The sequence below is a fragment of the Gobio gobio genome (genome assembly GCF_949357685.1).
Source record: "Gobio gobio genome assembly, chromosome: 10".
Lineage (NCBI taxonomy): Eukaryota > Metazoa > Chordata > Actinopteri > Cypriniformes > Gobionidae > Gobio > Gobio gobio.
Genome location: NC_137116.1, coordinates 42,319,768 through 42,342,211, shown reverse-complemented (window position 1 = coordinate 42,342,211; position 22,444 = coordinate 42,319,768). Strand labels below are relative to the sequence as shown.

At 39.2% G+C, this 22,444-nt stretch overlaps 1 protein-coding gene across 1 annotated transcript in view; it reads right to left on the bottom strand.

The window, feature by feature from the left end:
• iqsec2a (IQ motif and Sec7 domain ArfGEF 2a) overlaps window positions 1-22,444 on the bottom strand; it is a gene marked incomplete at its 5' end in the record, with an annotated part of 37,665 nt that overhangs the window by 8,770 nt on the left and 6,451 nt on the right. The window contains 9 exons of the mRNA XM_079826341.1: window positions 137-262; window positions 394-533; window positions 650-816; window positions 902-1,024; window positions 1,182-1,343; window positions 4,441-5,498; window positions 7,010-7,186; window positions 7,317-7,517; window positions 9,082-9,367. Of these exons, the coding sequence (XP_079682467.1) occupies window positions 137-262; window positions 394-533; window positions 650-816; window positions 902-1,024; window positions 1,182-1,343; window positions 4,441-5,498; window positions 7,010-7,186; window positions 7,317-7,517; window positions 9,082-9,367 (2,440 nt within the window). The remainder of the gene's footprint in view (window positions 1-136; window positions 263-393; window positions 534-649; window positions 817-901; window positions 1,025-1,181; window positions 1,344-4,440; window positions 5,499-7,009; window positions 7,187-7,316; window positions 7,518-9,081; window positions 9,368-22,444) is intronic.

The following is a 22,444-nucleotide window of genomic DNA, read 5'->3' as shown; positions in this document are numbered from 1 at the left end:
TAAATTTTTCAATGCAAAAATGTTACAATTATATACTTATTGTAAGCGGCACATGGCTTATCTAAACCAAAGGGAGTATTTTTCCTCTACATCTTTTTGCAGTAATTAGACCAATATGTGCTGAGTGAAGACTTACCACTAGCAGGTCATTAAAGAGAAAGACCTCCCGCTGGTGAACTCCACTCCGCTGCGGTCGATTGGGGTCAGGGACTTCATACAGCTGACAACAGCACACTAGCCTGCGATGTGGCAGAGAAAGCACCTGCACACACATACACGCAGCAAATCAAAATACAACTTGGTTTGTCTCATGCTAGATGACACAAACAAACTGAATATCAAATTTCAACCACAAGTATGACATGCATGAGTGAATCACATGGTTTGACTCACAGGTTTCTTGCCCACGATGACCCTCTCTACAGCCTGCACTTGAGACACGTGGTCATCGTTTGTCCTGAGTTCCCATTTCTGAATGCGCTGGTAGATGCCCACTAACATATCCCTTGGAATGTCCTGTCCATTATCCACTCCTGTCAATGAAAAAGAGAGGGAAAACTAAGGAGACAAAGAACATGAAAACAGCTGGAAAATCTATCTGATTTAGCTAAAGACATTCTACATCTAACGGATAGATGGAGTGGATCACCTCTAAGGTTCTTGATAAAATCCTCCAGCTTCATCTTCCTCTCAGCTTTGACATTGGGGCTGTACATGTCTGTGTTGAGGAGGATGATGGCAAATGCCAGGATGAAGATAGTGTCTGGGTTCTGAAACTGGCGGACGAGCACAGGGTTGCACACGCAGTATCTCTGACTGCAAGAAAGAAAGAAGGTGATACTCATCCGGAACTACAAAATGCAGAGAAAAGAGCACAGGGTGTGATGAGAGTAAAGGCTACCTGAAGGCCTCTACCAGTCTCTCCACCTTCTGGGCTTCCCCCTGCACCTTAATCTGAGCCTGAAACTTCCTCAGGGCATCATCCAGATCCATACCTGAGAAATCCATCTCATCCAACACACAGCTGAGAAAGAAAAACAGAAAGATCACTGAATTTATCTGTCAACATGTATTTGCTGATATTTTTAGAAAGTGTCTGGCTTCTATTTGCCTCCAGGCTGGTGGGAACAGCATACGGACGCTTTGCTACAATCTGGGTCTGGAAAAACATCATTACTTACTCCAACACATCCTTGTTGAACTGTTTTTGTCGATTTCCCAGAAACTCCCCAATCATCTGTCTACTTAAGCCTTTCCTCTCCAGGATGAAGCGTGCAATGCCCACAGGTGTGTCTGATACAAAACCCCTCTCTATCAAATACTGGATCCCCTTCTCTGGTTTCCTAGAAGACAGAGAGAGAAACACAGGGAGAGTGAGGATTAAAAAGATAGGATAGGATTCATTTTAGTAAATCTGTGAGACACTGAAATAAAGACAAAAAAAGAGCATTAACAAAGGCCTGATGGTAGACAGATGTATAGACACCGGAGCTGAAATTAAATCAGACTTCTATGATTTAGGTTCCCACAGGTTTTTTTCTTCATCAATTGATCTTAAAATCCATTTGATTGCAGTTTCATTTCCTCTTCAGAATTAGTCTTCAAAAGGAACCTGCTATAAGTTCCCCAGGTGCTAAAAGATTCATAACACATCAATCTTGATTCATAAAATGTTACAGTTACTTTTTACTATCAATTCTCTATTATTCATAATAGAGGGACATGTTAAAATAATACTGTACTGCCATAAATCATCTGTGATCTTAACACAGGTATTAAGTCAGAAAAAGGTTCAGAGAAATCGCTCTGGGTTTGTCATCTCTATATTAGGATGTAAAAATGAAATATGACAGGTGTGATAAACCATATGGAGGAGAAATCTGTAGATGTCCGATTGAAAAATATCTGTCCTTGAAATGTTTTTAACATCAAGATTTTAAGGTTACTGTTTATATGAAAATTGTAACATATTGGTTACCATTTCTTTTTTTCCCACTATTTTAAATCATGATAATGATAATGCATGGTAATGCATTTTTTTTTAAAGAACAAATATATATATATATATATATATATATATATATATATATATATATATATATATATATATATATATATATATATATATATATATATATATATATATATATATATATATATATATATATAGTTGCTCAAGTAATATGCACTAATCTATATAGAGAACTGGATTGCTAATGACGTCATAAAAAGTGAAGCCGCCGTGCCGCCCTATTGGTATTCCCTAGTAAACTCGCACGTTCTATGGAATTATTAGGAAATGATTAGCGTGACAAGCGAGACCCACATCAAGATGTTGGGTCTGGGAACTCACCATTGGCTGGGCTCAGGGGCGGGATAAATGGTTGTCTTTCAAATTCCCTCTGCATGCAATAGGACCAACCAGAGCAACCAGAGCAACGAAGACGGTGAAGCGGAGTTAGTTGATAGATTAAACTTTCGCCCGTATCCGGTCGGCAAAACTCCGAACACATCTTTGTTTCTTAAGAATGACTTCAGTGCCGTTCTTTGTTCTTTTCTCAAAGAAAAGCTTAACAACAACTCTTCCAGAGTCACAACCAAAGCCGATTCGAAAGACCGCTGTTCACCAGCTTCTTTATTTACAAGTAGCACTCGGAACCGCCACAACTCAGCCGTCATTATGTTAACCCCGCCCACCGACTCTATACACGATGTGATTGGCCTGACCAGAGTTTGGTTATTCCAGCTCGCAAGCCAACGGAGAGTTGCTAGACTACCCTGGCTGCAAATTAGATTTGCTGTCGCTAGGGTGCGTCTAGATTTCTAGGCTAGGAAATTATATGATTTTAATGAGAAAACATAAGACAAAGGAGACACTGTTTTATATCTGAAGTCTCCCTGTACATTCTTACAGCATAAACGTCCTAAGCATGTAAATGGCAAACTTTGAATTTTAATACAATATAGGGCAATATAGTAACAGAGGCTTGTATTAATATGTATTGTATAGGCTATTCGAATCAATTTCTGCAGCTAAACACAGATATATGTTAAGTTTAAGATTTCCTCCATAATTATATACATAAAGAAATATACATCAGTTACCTGTGTCGGCAGTGTGCAGTAGACACACCCACATTAACGATTTCAATATATGACTTATCCTCTCCGAAAAGACCATAAACATTACAGATATCATCTGAAGTTACTATTAATATACATACATATATCTTAAAACTAATCCTGTGAGACTTAAATGCTGCAAATCGGGTGATTTTAGGTCAATGTTTTGGCTAAAAGTCAATGAAGACCTCAGTCGGTAGGGAATACTAAGATGGCCGCTTCCGGTGGCTTCACCTCCTGATGGCAGTTTAGAACGCGATGAGCAATCCAGTCATTTATAGATATCAGTGGTAATATGACCCAATTGTTAAAGGGTTAGTTCACCCAAAAATGAAAATTCTGTCATTAATTACTCACCCTCACGTCGTTCGAGACCCGTAAGACCTCCGTTCATATTCGGAACACAAATGAAGATATTTTTGTTGAAAGCTGATGGCTGAGAAAGGCCTCCATTGGCATTCAGTACACTTATACTCCCAAGACGGATAAAAGGCACTCAAAACATCGTTACAAAGTCCATCTCACCACAGTGACTCTACAATAATCTTACGATGCGGCGACAATAGTTTTTGTGCGCAAAAAAAATCAAAATAACACCTTTTTCCAACTTGTTACTGCCTTCCGTGTGTGCCTCCACGACGCATGCGCGAGAATATGACGCAGATCCGGCGTTCGGACAGATGACCCAGAAGTGATTTGTTTACAATCAGAGGAAGACGCGCGTATCTCAGCTGTTGGATTCTACATTGATCGTGCTTTAGGTCTCGGCGTAGTGCTCAAAATGGGGTTAGAGTGTGCATTTCATGGAATCCCGAGCCCCGGCACTACGTCATATTCTCGCGCATGCGTCGTGGAGGCACACGCGGAAGGCAATAACAAGCTGGATAAAGGTGTTATTTTGATTTTTTTTTTGCGCACAAAAACTATTGTCGTCGCATCGTAAGATTATTGTAGAGTCACTGTGGTGAGATGGACTTTGTAATGACATTTTAAGTGCCTTTTATCGGTCTTGGGAGTATTAATGTACTGAATGCCAATGGAGGCCTGTGTGAAGCCTTTCTCAGCCATCAGCTTTCAACAAAAATATCTTCATTTGTGTTCCGAATATGAACGGAGGTCTTACGGGTCTCGAACGACATAAGGGTGAGTAATTAATGACAGAATTTTCATTTTTGGGTGAACTAACCCTTTAATGAAACAAAACAACAAGAATGCTTAATTGTGGGAAACTAAACGTTCTAAATAATTGTTTTTAATTTTAAATAATTATTTAACAATAATTATTATTATATATATCTTAATAATAACATCTCCTACTTGTTGAAGAGGTTGAGTCCGATGCGGTAATGCCTTCTCTGCACCACGTCATTGTTGAAGGCGGGCGAGTCCCAGCTATGCCTGCTCTCTCTCTGATAGGTCTGTTTTCCTAGAGGAGGCAATGGTTCCCTTAGACTGTCTCTAGACGAAGAGCCTGAGCTGCAGTTGATGGTCTCGTTGGAGTTGGTGGTGGAGTTCAGGGAGTCGTTGTCCCCATCCGAGTGCTCCAGGCCAGTTGGGGGCAGGGGTGCAGAGGATGAGGAAGACAGAGGTGTGAGTGGAGGTTGGGTGGGTGAGGGAGATGTGGGGTCTGGGTAGGGGTGATGGATGTGTGGCAAAGGGTGGTGGTGCAATGGATGGTGAAGATGTGGGAGGTGATGGTGGTGCATCATAGCGTGGTGTGGTAAGTGTGTAGGCAAAGGGGATGGAATGGGGCGACCCGTCGGTCGCGTCTGGCCCTGTGCTGCGCAGGGATTGGGAGTGCGAGGTGCAGGGTTGTGTTTGAGAGTCCCTTGGGGTGATCCGCCAGTCGTAGGCTCCTGCTCGTAAAGCAGCTGTCTGCTGAGGGAGCCTCGATCTGAACGGTCACTCATATCAACGGAGCTGTCGCTAGGCGGCTCTATGGTGAGAACAGGAAGGTGTGACCCACGCAAGCGGAAATCTCTGCATTCGGTGCACGGCGTGCTCCGTCGGCTGTTATTGCTCCCAACACCCTCCGTGTCCCGGCTGTCTTCGCGAACTCCAACCCCAGTGCTGACCCCCCAGTACTCGGTGTCGGTGCTAGATGGAACCCGCTCGATAGATAGCGGAGAACATGGCATGCCATCGTCCATATAAAGCGTGACGTCACTGTACGAGGTGGCTGTGCTGTCCTCGTGCATGACCCCTAGACGCTCTTGCTCCCCCAAGATCCCCCTACGCGAGGTAGGTTTGTTGCTCCACACACACTCGCCGAAATCGTCGCTCTCCTCGCCACCTCCCCCACCACCATCCTGAGAATCTCCTCGGCCTGACTGACAAGTCAGAGTGTCATCCATTGAGTCAGCCAGAGAGGTCACCTGAGAGAGAAAGCACACATACATTTACACTACTGTTCAAAAGTTTGGGGGCTTTTGGGGGTTATTTTGGGGATTTTAAAAGAAGGCTCTAATGCTTACTAAGGCTGCATTTATTTGACCAAAAATAGAGAAAAAAAATTATATTGTGAATTACAGTGTGTACATATTTTTTAGGCAAGTTGATATTCTGATTATATATTTTTCATATATCAAGCACATTTTACAAATTGAAAACCACATCAATCTTAAGTACTATTAAGATTGTATATAATCATTAATAGGTGATATGTAACTGTTGATGAGGGCTTAAAGTGAAAAAAAGCCAGTTATTTTCAACTGGTAAAATGGCCCAAAAAAATTTGAAAAGTCACTGAAAAGTCAACTTATGAAATGCCCATGAGAAGGATGCAATGCTTTAGAATTTTTTTAATTCATGCGTAATAATTGGACAGCGAAATGCTCATTGGGTCAGCAGGGTCACAAAAAACAGGTTGAGAAGAAAAGAGGCACATGTTAATGAGTTTTTGGTGGTTTCATACAAAATTCTTCGCCTTAATTCTTGAGTCTCCCGTGACACCATTTTCCAGAACGGCAAACTACCTGTAGTCTCCAGAAGTACAAGGAGTCAGATTCTCAAAGACTTTGCTAAGACAAGGAATCCTGAAACATGACCCCCACAAGCTGAAGTGTAGAATTGCATCCCTCTCATTGCCATTTAATAATTTTTGATTTGTCAGTGGCCCATTTTACCTGTAAAAGAAAACCTGCTTAATGCACATCTGAATAGAATATGTTTTTCACTTCTAGCCCTATATACAAAACTAATAGTAGTTATTAAGATTGACATCAATCTTAATAACTACTATTAGTTTTGTAAATTTATCGGTTTGGAATTGGTAAAATGTGATTGAAAGACAACATGATCAGAATATTGACTTGCCTAATAATTATGCAAGCACTGTATTTAATAATAAAAAAATAAAACTGTTTTCTATTTTAATATATTTTAAAATGTAAAGCATTTAAATGACTATAGCTTTCAGTGTTTTATTTTTAATTAACTTAACAAAATAGTATGGAATATCACTATATCACTATCAGTGTCAGAATATCAGTATCAACCAGAATTTCAAATATCTGTGCATTTCTAATATTTGGCCTAATTTAACCCGTAACCATTTTACCATATTCAAATCCATAAATTAGTGATTTAAATCCATATTAGTGAATAAAATCTGATATTAAGCCCTGAAAAATTATTATTTCTGTTCAGTTAATAAAAGCCTTGACAAGTAAACCAAATGTTCTCTCAGTGTAATGCTGTGGATTGTTTCAAAAAAGTATAATTTTGCCTGATTTGTCGATGAGACCTTATTTGTCTCACAGGCAACATGTAAAACTACTTTATACCAAATCTAATGCAGCCTAAATCTATTCTACCCCTACCATTCCAACTCTGTATGAGATCTGGACTGAAATGAATTGAAATGACTATTTCACTCATCCCTCACCTGTTTGTTGAAGGCGTCATCTGCATGCGAGTACTCCTCTCTATCTGAAGGACAGTGTCCAGGTGAGTCAGTATCCTGCTGTGTGTCTGCGGTTCCTGCCTGACCAGCTGTTCCTAGAGTCGAGGTGTGATGGCTGGTATATCGACCTTGCTGCTGCTGGGGCGTTTGGGGCTGAACCTGAGCAAGAATTAAAATTAAAAATAGGAATTAAAATTACATAAACATCACATAAAACAGAATCAAAATCTGACAGTCAAGCTGAATTTTCCTATTAGTACAGGCTTTAACCATTATACTGTTATATTGCCTGTGGCTGTCGCTCGTCGAACGAGTACTGCGAACGCATGTTTGACAGGATGATCCGGCGAGTCATTCGGCTTTCTGAGGCGGAACTGCGCAGCCGTTGAAAGTTCTTGTTCATGCGATACTGCCGGAATGCCGTCTGAATCGTGCGAGCCGCTCGCCTGCTCAGGAAGTAACCGCCATACTTCCTCTCCAGCATCTCCACCTGATAAAAAGAAAGACAGAGAGAATTGAGAGCATGAAAAGGGAATGGAAAAGACAGAAAGATGTGGTGCATTGTTCTTTAAACCTAGTAATGTACTGTCTACATGCTTTACCAAACTGAAACAATCTGGGAAATGACTCAATTTAATGGAAATGTTGCTCAATAATTGTTAAAAGAAAAAAAGATATCAGCATTATTTCTGTACATAGCAGTATTTTCTGTCGAGTGTTTGTGTGATTAAGTCTCCGTCACTCCTCCATGAGTGGATAATTCCACAATGCAGAAATCCTTGGTATTAATATGCAAACATAACAGCACGGTCTGGATCATAACTGCAATCCCAACTTCCATTATGTGAGATGATGGAGGTTTGGCTTCACATTAGCATGACTGGAGGACATTATGTACATTCGAGGTATGCCTGTAGTTTAAAGCTTGTAAGATGGCCTCCATGCACATTCAAACACAAACACGTTATGATAAGTAGATTTTCCTATGGGCTGTTTGTGCCGCTGAGAGTTCTGCTTCTGACAAACATTAAGCAAGCACAAAACAAGCAAATTTAACAGTGTTTGACAAACTGAAGATTTCCTTTCATATTAAAACATGGTATTGTTTTTGGCACAATGATTTTGTTTAATTTACATGTGTAAACACCATTGTACCTTAATATGATATACTGTACACAACTCCACAGTATTTACTGTAGGAAAGCACTACAGTATGACCAACTGATATAATCCTGTACTATGCATGATTCACACATCTTTTTCAAATGTTAATATATGAACAAAACGGCTTATTTTTTTAAGAAATTAAAATAAAAGTTTAAATAATCAGTTTTTCTTTTTCTTGAATATCAGTTTTTTCTGTATTATGATCTCAGGACGGTTATATCAATTGTTGACTTTGCACGATAGAGAAATTAAAATGAATCATAATTTAGAAATTTAAAACATCATAGAAAAGGTGCATTTGAAGCGGGTCTACTTCAATTTCCACGTCCAGAGGCATCTCGCGCGCAGTCGTGTCCGCACAGTTTTCAAAGTATACTCAACCACGGCTGGACGAGTTCGACACATGCACAGTACAATAGTTGTGACTCTTCTGACTTTCTGCCGCATGCGCTGTTGTACGTGCATCGTCCGCGCGGCCTCAAAAATGTGGCTGCCTTTCTTACGCATGCACTGTTGTTCACGGACTGTTCGCGCGGTGTCAAAAATTGGGTTGCACGCGGACAAGGTGTGCAGACGCCCGCGAACCCTCCTGATGATAAAAATGACGTCACGCGAACGGTGCACGGATGTGGACCGCCGAAGTATACTTTGGGCTAAAGTGTTTGTATGTATGATTTTCATTTGAATGTATTTTTGTTTTAATTAATTATTACATCTGGACAAAAACAAAACCAACGACATTGACCCATTTCCAGATTTACACCATTTTAAAACACATATACACACACACACATACATTTAACCATGGTACTGCCCCACCACATTTTGGAAAGGCGACTAAGGACCATAAGAATTATATGCGTTTCTTGAGGCACACACATCCACACCTTCTTGTCCTGCAGGTCCGTGGAGAGCTCATAGCTGTCAGAGAGTGCTTTGCAGCGCTTGCTCTCTTCTTCCTCTTGCTTGCGGAGTGCCAGGCTGGCGGGTTGGTGGCGCGTCCGTTGCGCCCAGGCCAGGCTCGCTGGGCTTGAAGGAGCCACAGAAGGCCCCTGAGGGCCGGGAATGTTTCGGATGTTCCCGTAGCGGTCCGAGTTGCCCAGGTACGGGCCCTGACTGCAGGTGCTGTCGGAAAAGCTAGCCGTGTCCGGGCACTGAGTATCTCCCTCCACACTGAGAGGGGGGAAAAGAGAGAGAGAGCGAGATGGAGAATGAGCTCTAGGTCAAAACCTGCCATAAATGGTCTTATCTGTTGACAAGTTGAGACTAAAACAAGTCTGTAATCTTGGCACTGTAACTGATCAGTGTAGACAAACATATTAGCACACTAACCAACATTAGCATTTCAAATGCCCATATGCAACCCAGCCAGGACTCAGCCATCTGGCCGGAATACAGGAGAATGAGAGAGAAACAAGAGAAGATGGAGGGAGTGTGAAAGAGGAACAGAGAGAGGGCATGATGCATAGAGAAAGAGGCAGAGAGAAACGAAGAGAGAGAGAGAGAGAGAGAGAGAGAGAGAGAGAGAGAGAGAGAGAGAGAGAGAGAGAGAGAGAGAGAGAGAGAGAGATGGAAGGAAAAAACAGTGGCATGTGTGGCATACTGTCAACAAGAGATGCCAGGCATCAAAAATTATAAGAACTGAGTCACCCGGAATGACTCAGAGAGAAAAAGAGCAAGCGAGAAAGAGAGAAGCTTGAAAAAGAATGAACAGGAGTATAAAGGCAAGTCAAACTTCAGTATCCCGCTCTCCCTGAAGCAGGTGTACTGTACTGTGATGACTCACTTCCTGTTGTCAGCATTTGTTTAGCAAGTTGCCATTTATGCATTTATAATAAATAGAAAATTAAACATATTACACATCATGTCATTTCTCTTTAATATTTTTATTCTGTAACATTTAGCAAAATATTTTTTACTATCATAACCAGCTTAACCTTTTCTCAAAAATTTAAAGGGATAGTTCACCCTGAAATGAAAATAAAGCCATCTTTTACTCACCCTGCTGTTGTTCGGACCTCAAAAGCAGAAATGAAAAAAAAAATCGTCCTGCACGCCTCCATATAATGGCAATGAATAGCGACCAGGCTAAAACTTTATAAAAAGGATACAAAAGTATCACACAATGACACAGTGAGACGTGTGCCATATATGGAAAGTGTTCAGGAGGCATTCTATAAGGTTTTGCAAGAAAGAAACCGTATTATTCAGTCAAAATACTGAGCTTGGCTGTTACTCTGTGCGTGTTCCTGTGAATGCGTGCGAGCTCAGTATTTTGACTGAATAATACGGTTTCTTAAATCCTAAAAATCACATTGTATGATTTTTAAATAATTAATTTGCATTTTATTGCAAGACATAACTATTTGATCACCTATCAACCAGTAAGAATTCCGGCTCTCACAGACCTGTTAGTTTCTCTTTAAGAAGCCCTCCTGCTCATTACCTGTATTAACTGCACCTGTTTGAACTCGTTACCTGTATAAAAGACACCTGTCCACACACTCAATCAAACAGACTCCAACCTCTCCACAATGGCCAAGACCAGAGAGCTGTGTAAGGACATCAGGGATAAAATTGTAGACCTGCACAAGGCTGGGATGGGCTACTGGACAATAGGCAAACAGCTTGATCAGAAGGCAACAACTGTTGGCGCAATTATTAGAAAATGTAAGAAGATCAAGATGACGGTCAATCTCCCCCGGAACTGTGTGAGGGATCTGCCCAGAACTACACAGCAGGACCTGGTCAATGACCTGAAGAGAGCCGGGACCACAGTCTCAAAGAAAACCTTTAGTAACACACTACGCCATTATGAATTAAAATCTTGCAGCGCACGCAAGGTCCCCCTGCTCAAGCCAGCGCATGTCCAGGCCCGTCTGAAGTTTGCCAATGACCATCTGGATGATCCAGAGGAGGAATGGGAGAAGGTCATGTGGTCTGATGATACAAAAATAGAGCTTTTTGGTCTAATCTCCACTCGCTGTGTTTGGAGGAAGAAGAAGGATGAGTACAACCCCAAGAACACCATCCCAACCGTGAAGCATGGAGGAGGAAACCTCATTCTTTGGGGATGGTTTTCTGCAAAGGGGACAGGACGACTGCACCGTATTTAGGGGAGGATGGATGGGGCCGTGTATTGCGAGATCTTGGCCAACAACCTTCTTCCCTCAGTAAGAGCATTGAAAATGGGTCGTGGCTGGGTCTACCAGCATGACAACGACCCGAAACACACAGCCAGGGCAACTAAGGAGCATCTCAAGGTCCTGGAGTGGCCTAGCCAGTATCCAGACCTGAACCCAATAGAAAATCTTTGGAGGGAGCTGAAAGTCCGTATTGCCCAGCGACAGCCCCGAAACCTGAAGGATCTGGAGAAGGTCTTTATGGAGGAGTGGGCCAAAATCCCTGCTGCAGTGTGTGCAAACCTGGTCAAGAACTACAGGAAAGTTACGATCTCTGTAATTGCAAACAAAGGTTTCTGTACCAAATATTAAGTTCTGCTTTTCTGATGAATCAAATACTTATGTCATGCAATAAAATGCTAATTAATTACTTAAAAATCATACAACGTGATTTTCTGGATTTTTTAGATTCCGTCTCTCACAGTTCTATGGTAATAATTACAGACCTCTACATGCTTTATAAGTGGACAAACCTGCAAAATCAGCAGTGAATCAAATACTTGTTCTCCCCACTGTATATATAATGTTTTTTAATGTTGTAATTTTTTATTTTTGTAGCCAAAAAGCACAAATAAATTAATTCAAAATTGGTTATAGATATTATTTATAATTGTTACTGTTCACTTTTCAACTCCCAATCAGCCAACGTTTTTTTTTATTATCATAAAACTTTGCAGTTTGAATAACAATACTATTACTACTACTAATAATTATTATTATTATGCTGCATATTGCATTTTTATTGTTTCTAATGATCTAAGTCTAATGATAATTTAGTATTAGTATACGGGCGGCAGTGGCTCATGTTGGTTGTCTACAAACCAGAAGGTTGGTGGTTCAATCCCCGGTTCCACCTGACCAAGTGTCGAGGTGTGCATGAGCAAGACACTTAACCCCAGCTGCTCCTGGCGAGCTGGATGGCGCCTTGCATGGCTGACGCCGCCGTCGGTGTATGAATGGGTGAATGTGAGGCAATATGTAAAGCGCTTTGGATGACCATGGGTCTGTTAAAAGCACTATATAAATGCAGTCCATTTACCATTTATTGTGCCAAAAACCACAAATAAACTATTAATTAAAAATTCTTTATAGATATTGGTTATCAGACACTTAAAAATATTGGTCATAAAAAGCATTATCAGTCATTCAATGTGTTTTTTTCTTGTTCAGCTGTCTACTCACATGTAGGCGTGGGCCCTGTGCGGGAGTTTAGTCTTTCGATGGAAGCGTGTAGAGCTCATAGCTGCAGTTTAAGCTACAGCTAAGGAGGTGAACACACACTCGCACATGATGTCTGCAGCGTTGTGATAAGGAGCGTGTTTGTGTAAGATCTGCTCTGGGATCAGCTGAATCATGCCGGTGAGTTTCCTGATGACCGCATCGACAATCTGTCAATTACTGCAGAGCCGATGCAGTTTACAAGCAGTACAGTAGCAACGCACACACACATACAGTCTCACTCTCTTTGTGCGTAACAAATCTCTTCACACCAGGGGACTGGTAACTACCAACACGGCAACAGCTCAGTTTTGCCAGCAACAGCAAAGCTTCAAAACAATCGGCTCAAAGGCAATCAAGTGAAATAATATACCACTACACACTGTAACATTCAATGTATGATTATTGTACAGCCTTAGAGTTTCACAATATACAGTTCCACCAAAAGGCAGCATAGTACAACTGAAATGTATTTCTTTCCATCACACACATGGCAATAAATGTCCTTCAGACTTTCTCTCCTGTCCAGGACGTGTATGGTAATGTGTGTCCAGGAATAGTGCAGAGTAGACCAGCTGTGCAATCCTGCTGTGATCAGCATGAGTGACTTTAGATATGTGCATGTACTGTATGTGTATGTGTATGTGTGTGTTTGCACATGACGAATATGCAGCTGTGGTAGGATTGCGGTCACATGGTGCATGTGTGTGTGGGTAAACCATGCTGTCCCCACCTCTCGGGGCAAGTCACACAAAGGCACATGTGCAAACAGGTCACATTATTCATTCCTGTTACAATACATATACACTACTGTTCAAAAGTTTAAAGATTTTTTAATCCAGTAAAAAAAAAAACAGTAATATTGTGAAGCGTTAATTATTCCTATGATGGCAAAGCTGAATTCTCAGCAGCCATTACTTCAGTCTTCAGTGTCACATGATTCTCAGAAATCATTCTAATGCTGATTCGGTGCTCAAAAAAAAGTCTTATCATTATCAATGTTGAAAACAGTTGTAGACAGTTTTATGGAAATTGTCATACATTTTTTTCAGGATTATTTGATGAATAAAACCTTTATTTGAAATATTTGACATGAAACTGTTGTAACATTATAAATGTTAATACTTTTTAAATAATTGAATGCATCCTTGCAGAATAAAAATATTAATTTCTTTCAAAAAACATCTTACTGATCCCAAACTTTTAAACAAAAGTGTATAACAAAAATATTTAAAGGGGTCATGAACTGGCTTTTTTATTTTATTTTTTATTCGCAGGACAATTAACCAACAACACCTCAAATACAAAAGATACCCCAGCCTGTGACAACATGGTAAGTTATCGTTAAATATATTCAGTTAGACACGTACACATAATCAGTAGATATCAAACGATCTGTAACAATGCAATTCTATCACATATAAAAAACATTTTTTACTCACATAAGTGTGTTGCACCATTCCTGTCGAATCCAGAAGGCACAGCACCGTTTTTTTAATCTCATTCTGTCTGCAAATCCAGTCTCTTGATTACTAAAGAATCTGCGTTTGGTGTGCACACACCATTACCCACGTGAGCTGGAACTTCATTAAAAATAAAGTTCAACATCATTCCTAATATTAGAATCCGAAGGAAGCATATCCAACAACTGTATTCTTCCACAACCCGGCACTGCACAATATTTTGTAATCTTCAACAGTTTATTGCTTGGTAGCTCGTTCTGGTTTTATTTACCTATTACGTCATGCGCAAATCGGTGGGCCGGGCTACAGAATTAGACGTACTCTTCTGTTGAGGTGGCATTTCGCTGCTCACAGGGAAGCAAATTCGCAGATCCCTCTTTCGATGAGCCAGCTGTCAATGAAAGCTTTTATTTGACTAACAAGGACGTTTTCAGCTCCGAAACTTACAGGATATTCTTATATTACGATGATCTTTTACATAGCAAAAGCTCAAGGAAAAGTTGATTTCTCAATTCATGACCACTTTAAATTAAAATATGCTGATATGTTTTTTAAATAGAGCACTAAAGCTTCCAGCATCTAAATAATCGAAGATTTCTTTTCAATGAATCATTTGATCCAATTCACAAAACTGGTCTGAATGATTTTAAACCCAAAGAAAATATTGTGTCCACAATATTTAAGAATTTGTTTCTACAATTTCTTAATTCATAGACATATTTTAAATTGTGGCCACGTTTGATTAATTTCTTCATTTTAGGTAAATCATGTCCATGTTGTATTAATTTGTTCCCTCATTTTAAATTAGTCCTTTTGTGGCCACAACTTCTAGTATTTTTTTATGTGCAGGGCTTTTTACTGTACTAAAGCACAAAAATACCATAACATATTTGCAGGCATTTAGGAAATATGCTAAGTTCGCATACTTGTTTCTCCGAAAAACAATGCTACAGCCAGTTATTCTACTTTGAAATGTGCGTTCTCTGTCGGAATGTCTGTTTTTGTTTTGGTGTGTGTGATCCCACACACTGATAAGTTACCCAATAGTATTTCGCCACAAGTTGCCCTAGAAAGCCTCAGCATTCATCTAAAAAGCTCAATGTCAAGAGGCATATTAAAATGCGGAAAAATCAACATATCAACTTACAGTGTAAGACTTGCTTACTGTCATCTGTTCTCAAACAGGCAACCAGCAAGAGCATTGAGTCTTTGGAGGAAGGGGTGGGAGAAACAACCTTCACCAATATTTTGAGATTGGACTGCAGTGCCCATTTCAACCACTAGCTATCAATATTACACACTAGGGATGAAACGGTATGGAAATTTCGCATCACGATTATAATGAACCAAATTATCACGTTTATCAATATTATCACGGTTTTGTTCAAATGAGATGAAAGTATTTTCAGATGCACACACTTAAAACATTTCAACAAGTTTTATATTTGAAAATCAATAAACAACAAATAAATCAAGCAGCTCTATGCACTTTTTTAAGATAGATTCTATTCTGTGGGATTTCCTTCCTTATAATGGCCGTCATCAATAGCAACGCATATATGATAATAATTTGGTGTAAATGTAATCTCTAATATTATCTCTGTAAATATATTCTCAAGCAATATTCTCATCAGTGTTCTATCAGCTATGACTAGGGATGAAACGGTATGGAAATTTAACATCACGATTATAGTGACCCAAATTATCACGGTTATCAATATTATCACGGTTTTGTTCAAACGAAATGAAAGTGTTCAAAAAGAACAGATGCACACACTTAAAACATTTCAACAAGTTTTATATTTGAAATTCAACAAACAACTAAAGCAGCTCTAAGCACTTTTTTAAGCTAGATTCTGTGGGATTTCCTTCCTTAATGGCCGTCATCAATAGCAACGCATAACACATAAATAATAATAATTTGTCGTAAATATAATCTCTAATATTATCACTGTAAATATATTCCCAAGCAATATTCTCATCAGTGTTCTATCAGACACATTTAAATCTAGCATATTTTGTGTTAGAGCCCAAACAGTATCCTAGTGAAATAATGCATATCCATATTTCCATATGATTTGACAGTTTATTTTATTAAATATCAAAATGTGTGCATCATACCTGACACCTAGATGAACACTTTACAGTCTTTTTATGACTGTCATTCTCTTCAAATGCTATTGAAGTTTGAAACGTGTATAACGTTACCAATGTTGTATGTAACTTTACAGACGGTCCCTAAATTCGCCAGCGTTATGCCAGTCATATCAGATGCGCTGTGGTTCTGCTGTGTTTTTTTTAAACCATTTTCGCTGCTGAAATAGAACAAAAACAGTCATCCACTGTATGATGAATGAATCTCCTGCGTACAGCACACGTTTATCTCTGCTTTGAGTGCAGATTTCAGCGTGTGAGAGCGGCGCGCGCTCTGAACAAAACTTCGCTAATCTGAACGCCTCTGATTATGAGATATTGCATTCATAAACTCAATAGAAGCACGTGTAAGTGCTTATAATGCGCAACGCGATTATAACAGATGGCTTTTGAGAAGACTATTATAACTTCAACAGCCAGAGTGGCTAGTGTGCAGCCGAAATAACGTTACACCCGCAAATGGCGGTTGTTAATGTCAAACCCTGATTATTATCCCTTAAATGTCACCCTAGTCTTGTCTGAATTTGTTTGTTCGCTTCACGTTATTATTTCCCAGACGTAGGTTTGGTATTGAGGTCAAAGTCCACTTGACTTGCGTTCGTAGTTTTGAAGTGTTTTCCCTATTACAGCGACTTTCTTCTGGCATGTTTGCAGACAGGGTGACCATCTTAGATTAAGTTTCCCTCAGGACTTTTGTAAAAGCCAAAATATGACCACGCCTCAGATTTGGTCCTTTTAGAGGCTGAACAATCCCCCGAGTGCTGTCACTGCTTTCTGCCATTTCTCCTCATTCAGAAAACAGCGGTGCGCCAGACTGACGCTGACTGGACAAGATTTACCGCGAGTTTTCACAACCGTGATAATCACACGCGGTTTTAATGATAATACAATTTTATACGATATTACTAAGCGTCACTAAATTTTATCGTGGTTTATCGTGAAACCAGTAATCGTTTCATCCCTAGCTATGACACATTTAAATCTAGCATATTTTGTGTAACAGCCCAAACAGTATCCTAGTGAAATAATATATATCTATATTTTCATATGATTTGACAGTTTATTTTATTAAATATCAAAAGGTGTGCATCATACCTGACACCTAGAAGAACACTTTACAGTCAGTTTTATGACTGTCATTCTCTTCAAATGCTATTGAAGTCAGAAACGTGTATAACGTTACCAATGTTGTGTGTAACTTTAGAGACGGTCCCTAAATTTGCCAGCGTTATGCCAGTCATATCAGATGCGCTGTAGCTCTGCTGTGTTTGTTTGAAACTATTTTCGCTGCTGAAATAGAACAAAAACAGTCAACCTCTGTATGATGAGTGAATCTCTTGCATACATCACACGTTTATCTCTGCTTTGAGTGCAGATTTCAACGAGTGAGAGCGGCGCGCTCTGAACAAAACTCTGAACGCCTCTGATTATGAGACATTGCATTCATAAACTTAATAGAAACACTTGTGAGTGGTTATAATGTGCAACGCGATTATAACAGATGGCTTTTGAGAAGACTATCAACCGCCAAAGTGGCTATAGCTATATGTGCAGCCGAAATATACCCACAAAAGGCGGTTGTTCATGTCAAGCCCTGATTATTATCACTTACATCATGTCATCATAGTCTGTTCTGAACTTGTTCGTTCGTCTTTGGCTCAAGCTTCACGTTATTATTAGTTTTGATATTGAGGTCAAAGTCCGCTTGCCTTGCGTTCGTAGTTTTGAAGTGTTTCCCCCGATTACAGCGACTTTCTTCTGGCATGTTCTGCAGACAGGGTGACCATCTTCGATTAAGTTTCCCTCAGGACTTTTGTAAAAGCCAAAATATGACCACGACTCAGATTTGATCCTTTTAGAAGGCTGAAAAATCTCCCGGCGCTGTCACTGCCTTCTCTTCTCATTCAAAAAACCGTTGTGCGCTGCACCTGACTGGACAAGATTTACCGCGAGTTAATTTTAAACGATATTACTAACCGTCACTATATTTTATCGTGGTTTATCGTGAAACCGGTAATCGTTTCATCCCTATTACACACTGCACCTTTAACAGCAAAAAGGAAAGATTATTAGTGAATAATGACTTTAATTTTAACTAACTTCAGAAGACTACAAATATTGGTTAATAAAAATAAGGTTGACAGCCCCAGTCCTCATTCACCTTTATTGAAAAGACTTCATATGCACTTTCAGTCTTGTAGACTTGAAGGCTTTCAGAAGAGTGCTCGCGAGCGCCCCCTTTCCTGCCGATATGCGCCATCGATGCACTCATGCGGTGCACTGGTAGCACAGCACACTTCTTCACGACAGTCAAACCGCCGTTACATCACGAAAGTGTGGACTCCTAGGAAGACTGTGAGTGTTTAGGTGTCATGTGGGACAGGGCCAAAGTCATTCAGGTCTGGAACAACATGAGGGTGAGAAAAATTATATTCACATCTATTCATTTAGCAGAAGCCTTTGTTGTAATTCTATCACATAGATTTCTGCTTTAATACATGACCGCATAGAAGAAGATAAGGAACCCTTTCTGAAGGTTGAAATGTACTGAGAGCAAAACAGACATGTGCACTAGTTGTGTGTGTACACTTGTATTTTCATAAAATCGCCTGTGGGGCAGATGCTGACAGAAAGGAATATTTCCGTGCGAGTCGGTGAATGGCTGTTAATTGAAAGTGTCACTCAGACTGCTGCAACATGCATTTGGCAGCGCAAGTGTAACCTGTTAAAGAAAACGTTCATCAACAGGAAGACAACCAAGTGGTTCTGCAATATTAGCTCAAAAGCATGCACAGATCCTCCAGAAATGGCCACCGGAACACTTTCAACACACTATAATTTAGGACACGCTAATTTTGCATACATTAAAATGCAGACAAAATGCAAATTGCAATTATAATTTTGTCAGGTGCCCCAGTTCATACAAAATACAGTAATTCACATTCTCCCACCAGACAGAAGTGCATGAGCCACTCAAAACATTAAAATACATAATACAAGTAATTCAACACAAATATACAGGACTCAGCAGACATTAGTACAGCTTTAGCTTGTTCTATAAAACCAATAATAAAGTAATAAAAAGCCGCACCATTAACTTCATGATCTAACAGAGCCATCTGCTTTTCGATAGAATGATCTTGCATTATGCTAATGTCACTGTATCACTATACCATTCATCTGCCATTATATAATAGTGTACTTTAAAATTGTCACTCTGCAATCATTCTGTCATGATTTTATAGTAATTGACATTCATTATGTTAAAAAGTTCACAATAACCTCTAAAACATTTCCTGCAATCCTGCAAGCATTTACAGCTGTTAGAAAAGCTAAAAAACTAGCAAACAAAAAGCAGACTGACAGATAAACAGAGAGGCGTCATTGATCTCGGAAGGATTATTGAATTGTTTCCTCAGCTAGTTCTGTGTAAATCTATACCAATTTATGTGTGTCACTGTAAGCAATCCACAACAAATATCAAATATACACAATCGGAAAGTAACCAGCAACTTTTACTCTACAAATTACACCAGACAGTGGCCCATGTTTTGTGGTCGTAGCACCAAAGGTGACTCGTTTTTACAATTAATTTCAAAAGAGTTTGGTGTTAGCATGCTGCTAAGCTAACACCACAGTCGCCCAAGCAAAAAAAAACTAAACATTAATAATAATAATATAAGATTAATGATATAAGTTTATTTATAATTCTCTCACCTCTTCAACCATCTTGGATTGATTTGTTTTCACAGAGCTCATTGCAATGTATTATAGAATTGCCTTCTCTACAATGGATACATGTGATGCCGCCTTAGAATTTGGCCTAAACAAAGTAGGAGGCGGTATAATTAAGCTGCCTACCTTCTGGAACAGCCATGTGATGTCTTAAAATGTTGCCTCCGTAGGCAGCACACTAGGTTTTGGAACAGAGCTTTTATCTTTGCTACAGGAGATGGGGGCTGGTGTAACACAGCTAGGAGCTATTTTATTATCAATTCTATCGATTTTTATAATCATGTTAAATTAGTTTAGGCTTAGAATTACAGTAATTCCACCATATCAGTCTAGTATCAGTAGTCTTGAGTTGAGAGTGATTTTGTGGATGAAATCTTAATTTCAAAATTTCAAGCTTTTCTTTTCTATTTACCAAAATAACTTCAACGTTCAAGGTTTTGGGGTCAGTATAATTTTTTAAAGAAATGAATCCTTTTACTTACAAATTTACAGTAAAAACTTTTATAATGTTACAAAAGATTTCTACTTCAAATAAATGCTGTTTTTTTTTACTTTTCATTCATTAAAAAATACTGAAAAAATGTAAGTCACAAGTCATCAAAAGCCATATGATAAAACAGACTGAAATGTTACTTACAGAAAATATTAATATCCATCTGTTATGATACACATCTTTGTTTGCATACAGTCATAAGCACAGTTATTCACATGATTTAATATAAAAAGAAGAAAAAGTACAAATAAATATGAATGTGATTGAAATTTAAAGGGATAGCTCACCCAAAAATGACAGTTCTGTCATCATTTACTCATGTTGTTAAAAACCTGCATGACTTTCTTTCTTCTGTGGAAAATAAAATAAGCTATTTTGAAAGCTGTTGCATTGGCTTTTGTCCATGTAATGAATTTCCTTCAAATGAACTTCTTTTATGTTCCACAACGAAAAGTCATACAATTATGACAGTAAATTAAAGAATTTTCATTTTGAGTGAACTATCACTTAAGAGCTACAGTGCACATTTCATATTAAAAGAAGATGATTGTACTATGTCAGAAATGGCATTTTTGAGTGTACTAGTTCTTTAAATCTGATGCTGACAGTTACACTGACTGCACCTTTAAAATTGGATGCTTTAAAATTAGACTTAATTCACACTCACAGGCACATGGTTTTCTCCTGAAATGGAAAGTGGAAACAGGAGTCTCTGAGTCATCTGTCTCCTTGAGAGTACTGTATGTGCATCTCTGCTGTCATGCAGGTACAGGTGTGAGACAGTGAGAATGTATCACTGCAGGATGTTGTTAAAGGGATACTAGTTCACCCAAAAATGAAAATTCTGTCATCATTTATACTCGCCTTCTAGTTGTTCCAAACCTGTATGAATTTCTTTCTTCTGCTGAACACACACACACACACACACACACACAAAAAGAGATTTTGAAGAATGTCGGAAACCAAACAGTTCATGAAACCCATTGACTTCCATAGCATGGAAAAAAATGCTATGAAAGTCAATAGGGTCCATCAACTGTTTGGTTTCCGACATTCTTCAAAATCTCTTTTTTTGTGTTCAGCAGAAGAAAGACGTTCATACAAGTTTGGAACAACTAGAAGGTGAGTAAATGATGACAGAATTTTCATTTTTGGGTGAATTATCCCTTTAAAGATGCCATATTATGCCCTTTTTAAGTCTAGATTTCTTGATTTAGCTTGAATGTTCAAAAACCTTTTTTTCTCACATATTTTATTTCCCTTTCTTCCCAGTCTATCAGTAACACTCTCTTTAGTTCCCGTCTCTATAAAGCCCCTCCTTCGCGCAATATGTTCTGATTGGTCGGCTGGACCAGTGTGTTGTGACTGGACAACTGCTTTGAGCGTGTTTCAGAAATGCCACGCCCCTTACCATAACCAAGATTTTTTTTAAAGATGTAATGTTGGTGGGGTTTTTTTTTTGTCTCTATTATAGTAGTATATAGTATAGAGTAGACAGGAAGTGAAGTGGGAGAGAGAGGGGGACGGGATCGGGAAAGGTCCGTGAGCCAGGATTTGAACTTGGGTCACCCGAAAGAGCAATCGCACTACATGTCGGAGAGCTACCCACGAGGCTGACATAACCGTGAGCTTCAACACAATCTGGATATGAATAAAGTGCAAAAACATGAATAGCAAATTATAATACTACAAATATTATTATAGAATAACTTTAATTTCATCTATACATTAGTCTTGCCCAGATGTCCAAATATGACCTAATGTTACTATTTCAGGAGTGGATCATAATAAAGCATTGGAAGCTTTCATTTTGCACACTCAGCAAACAACAAATCTTCACGCAGTGAGCATCAGAAGCCAAAGAGAGTGTACGTCATTTCTGCACTCCCTCAAAATGCAGGCATTCACAGTGCACTTCCTGTTTAAAGCTACAGGCCAGAACTGCTAAAGCGGCCATGGGAATCATCTCTGCGTTCATTACTAAAGGCTCAGCTTGAAAACACAC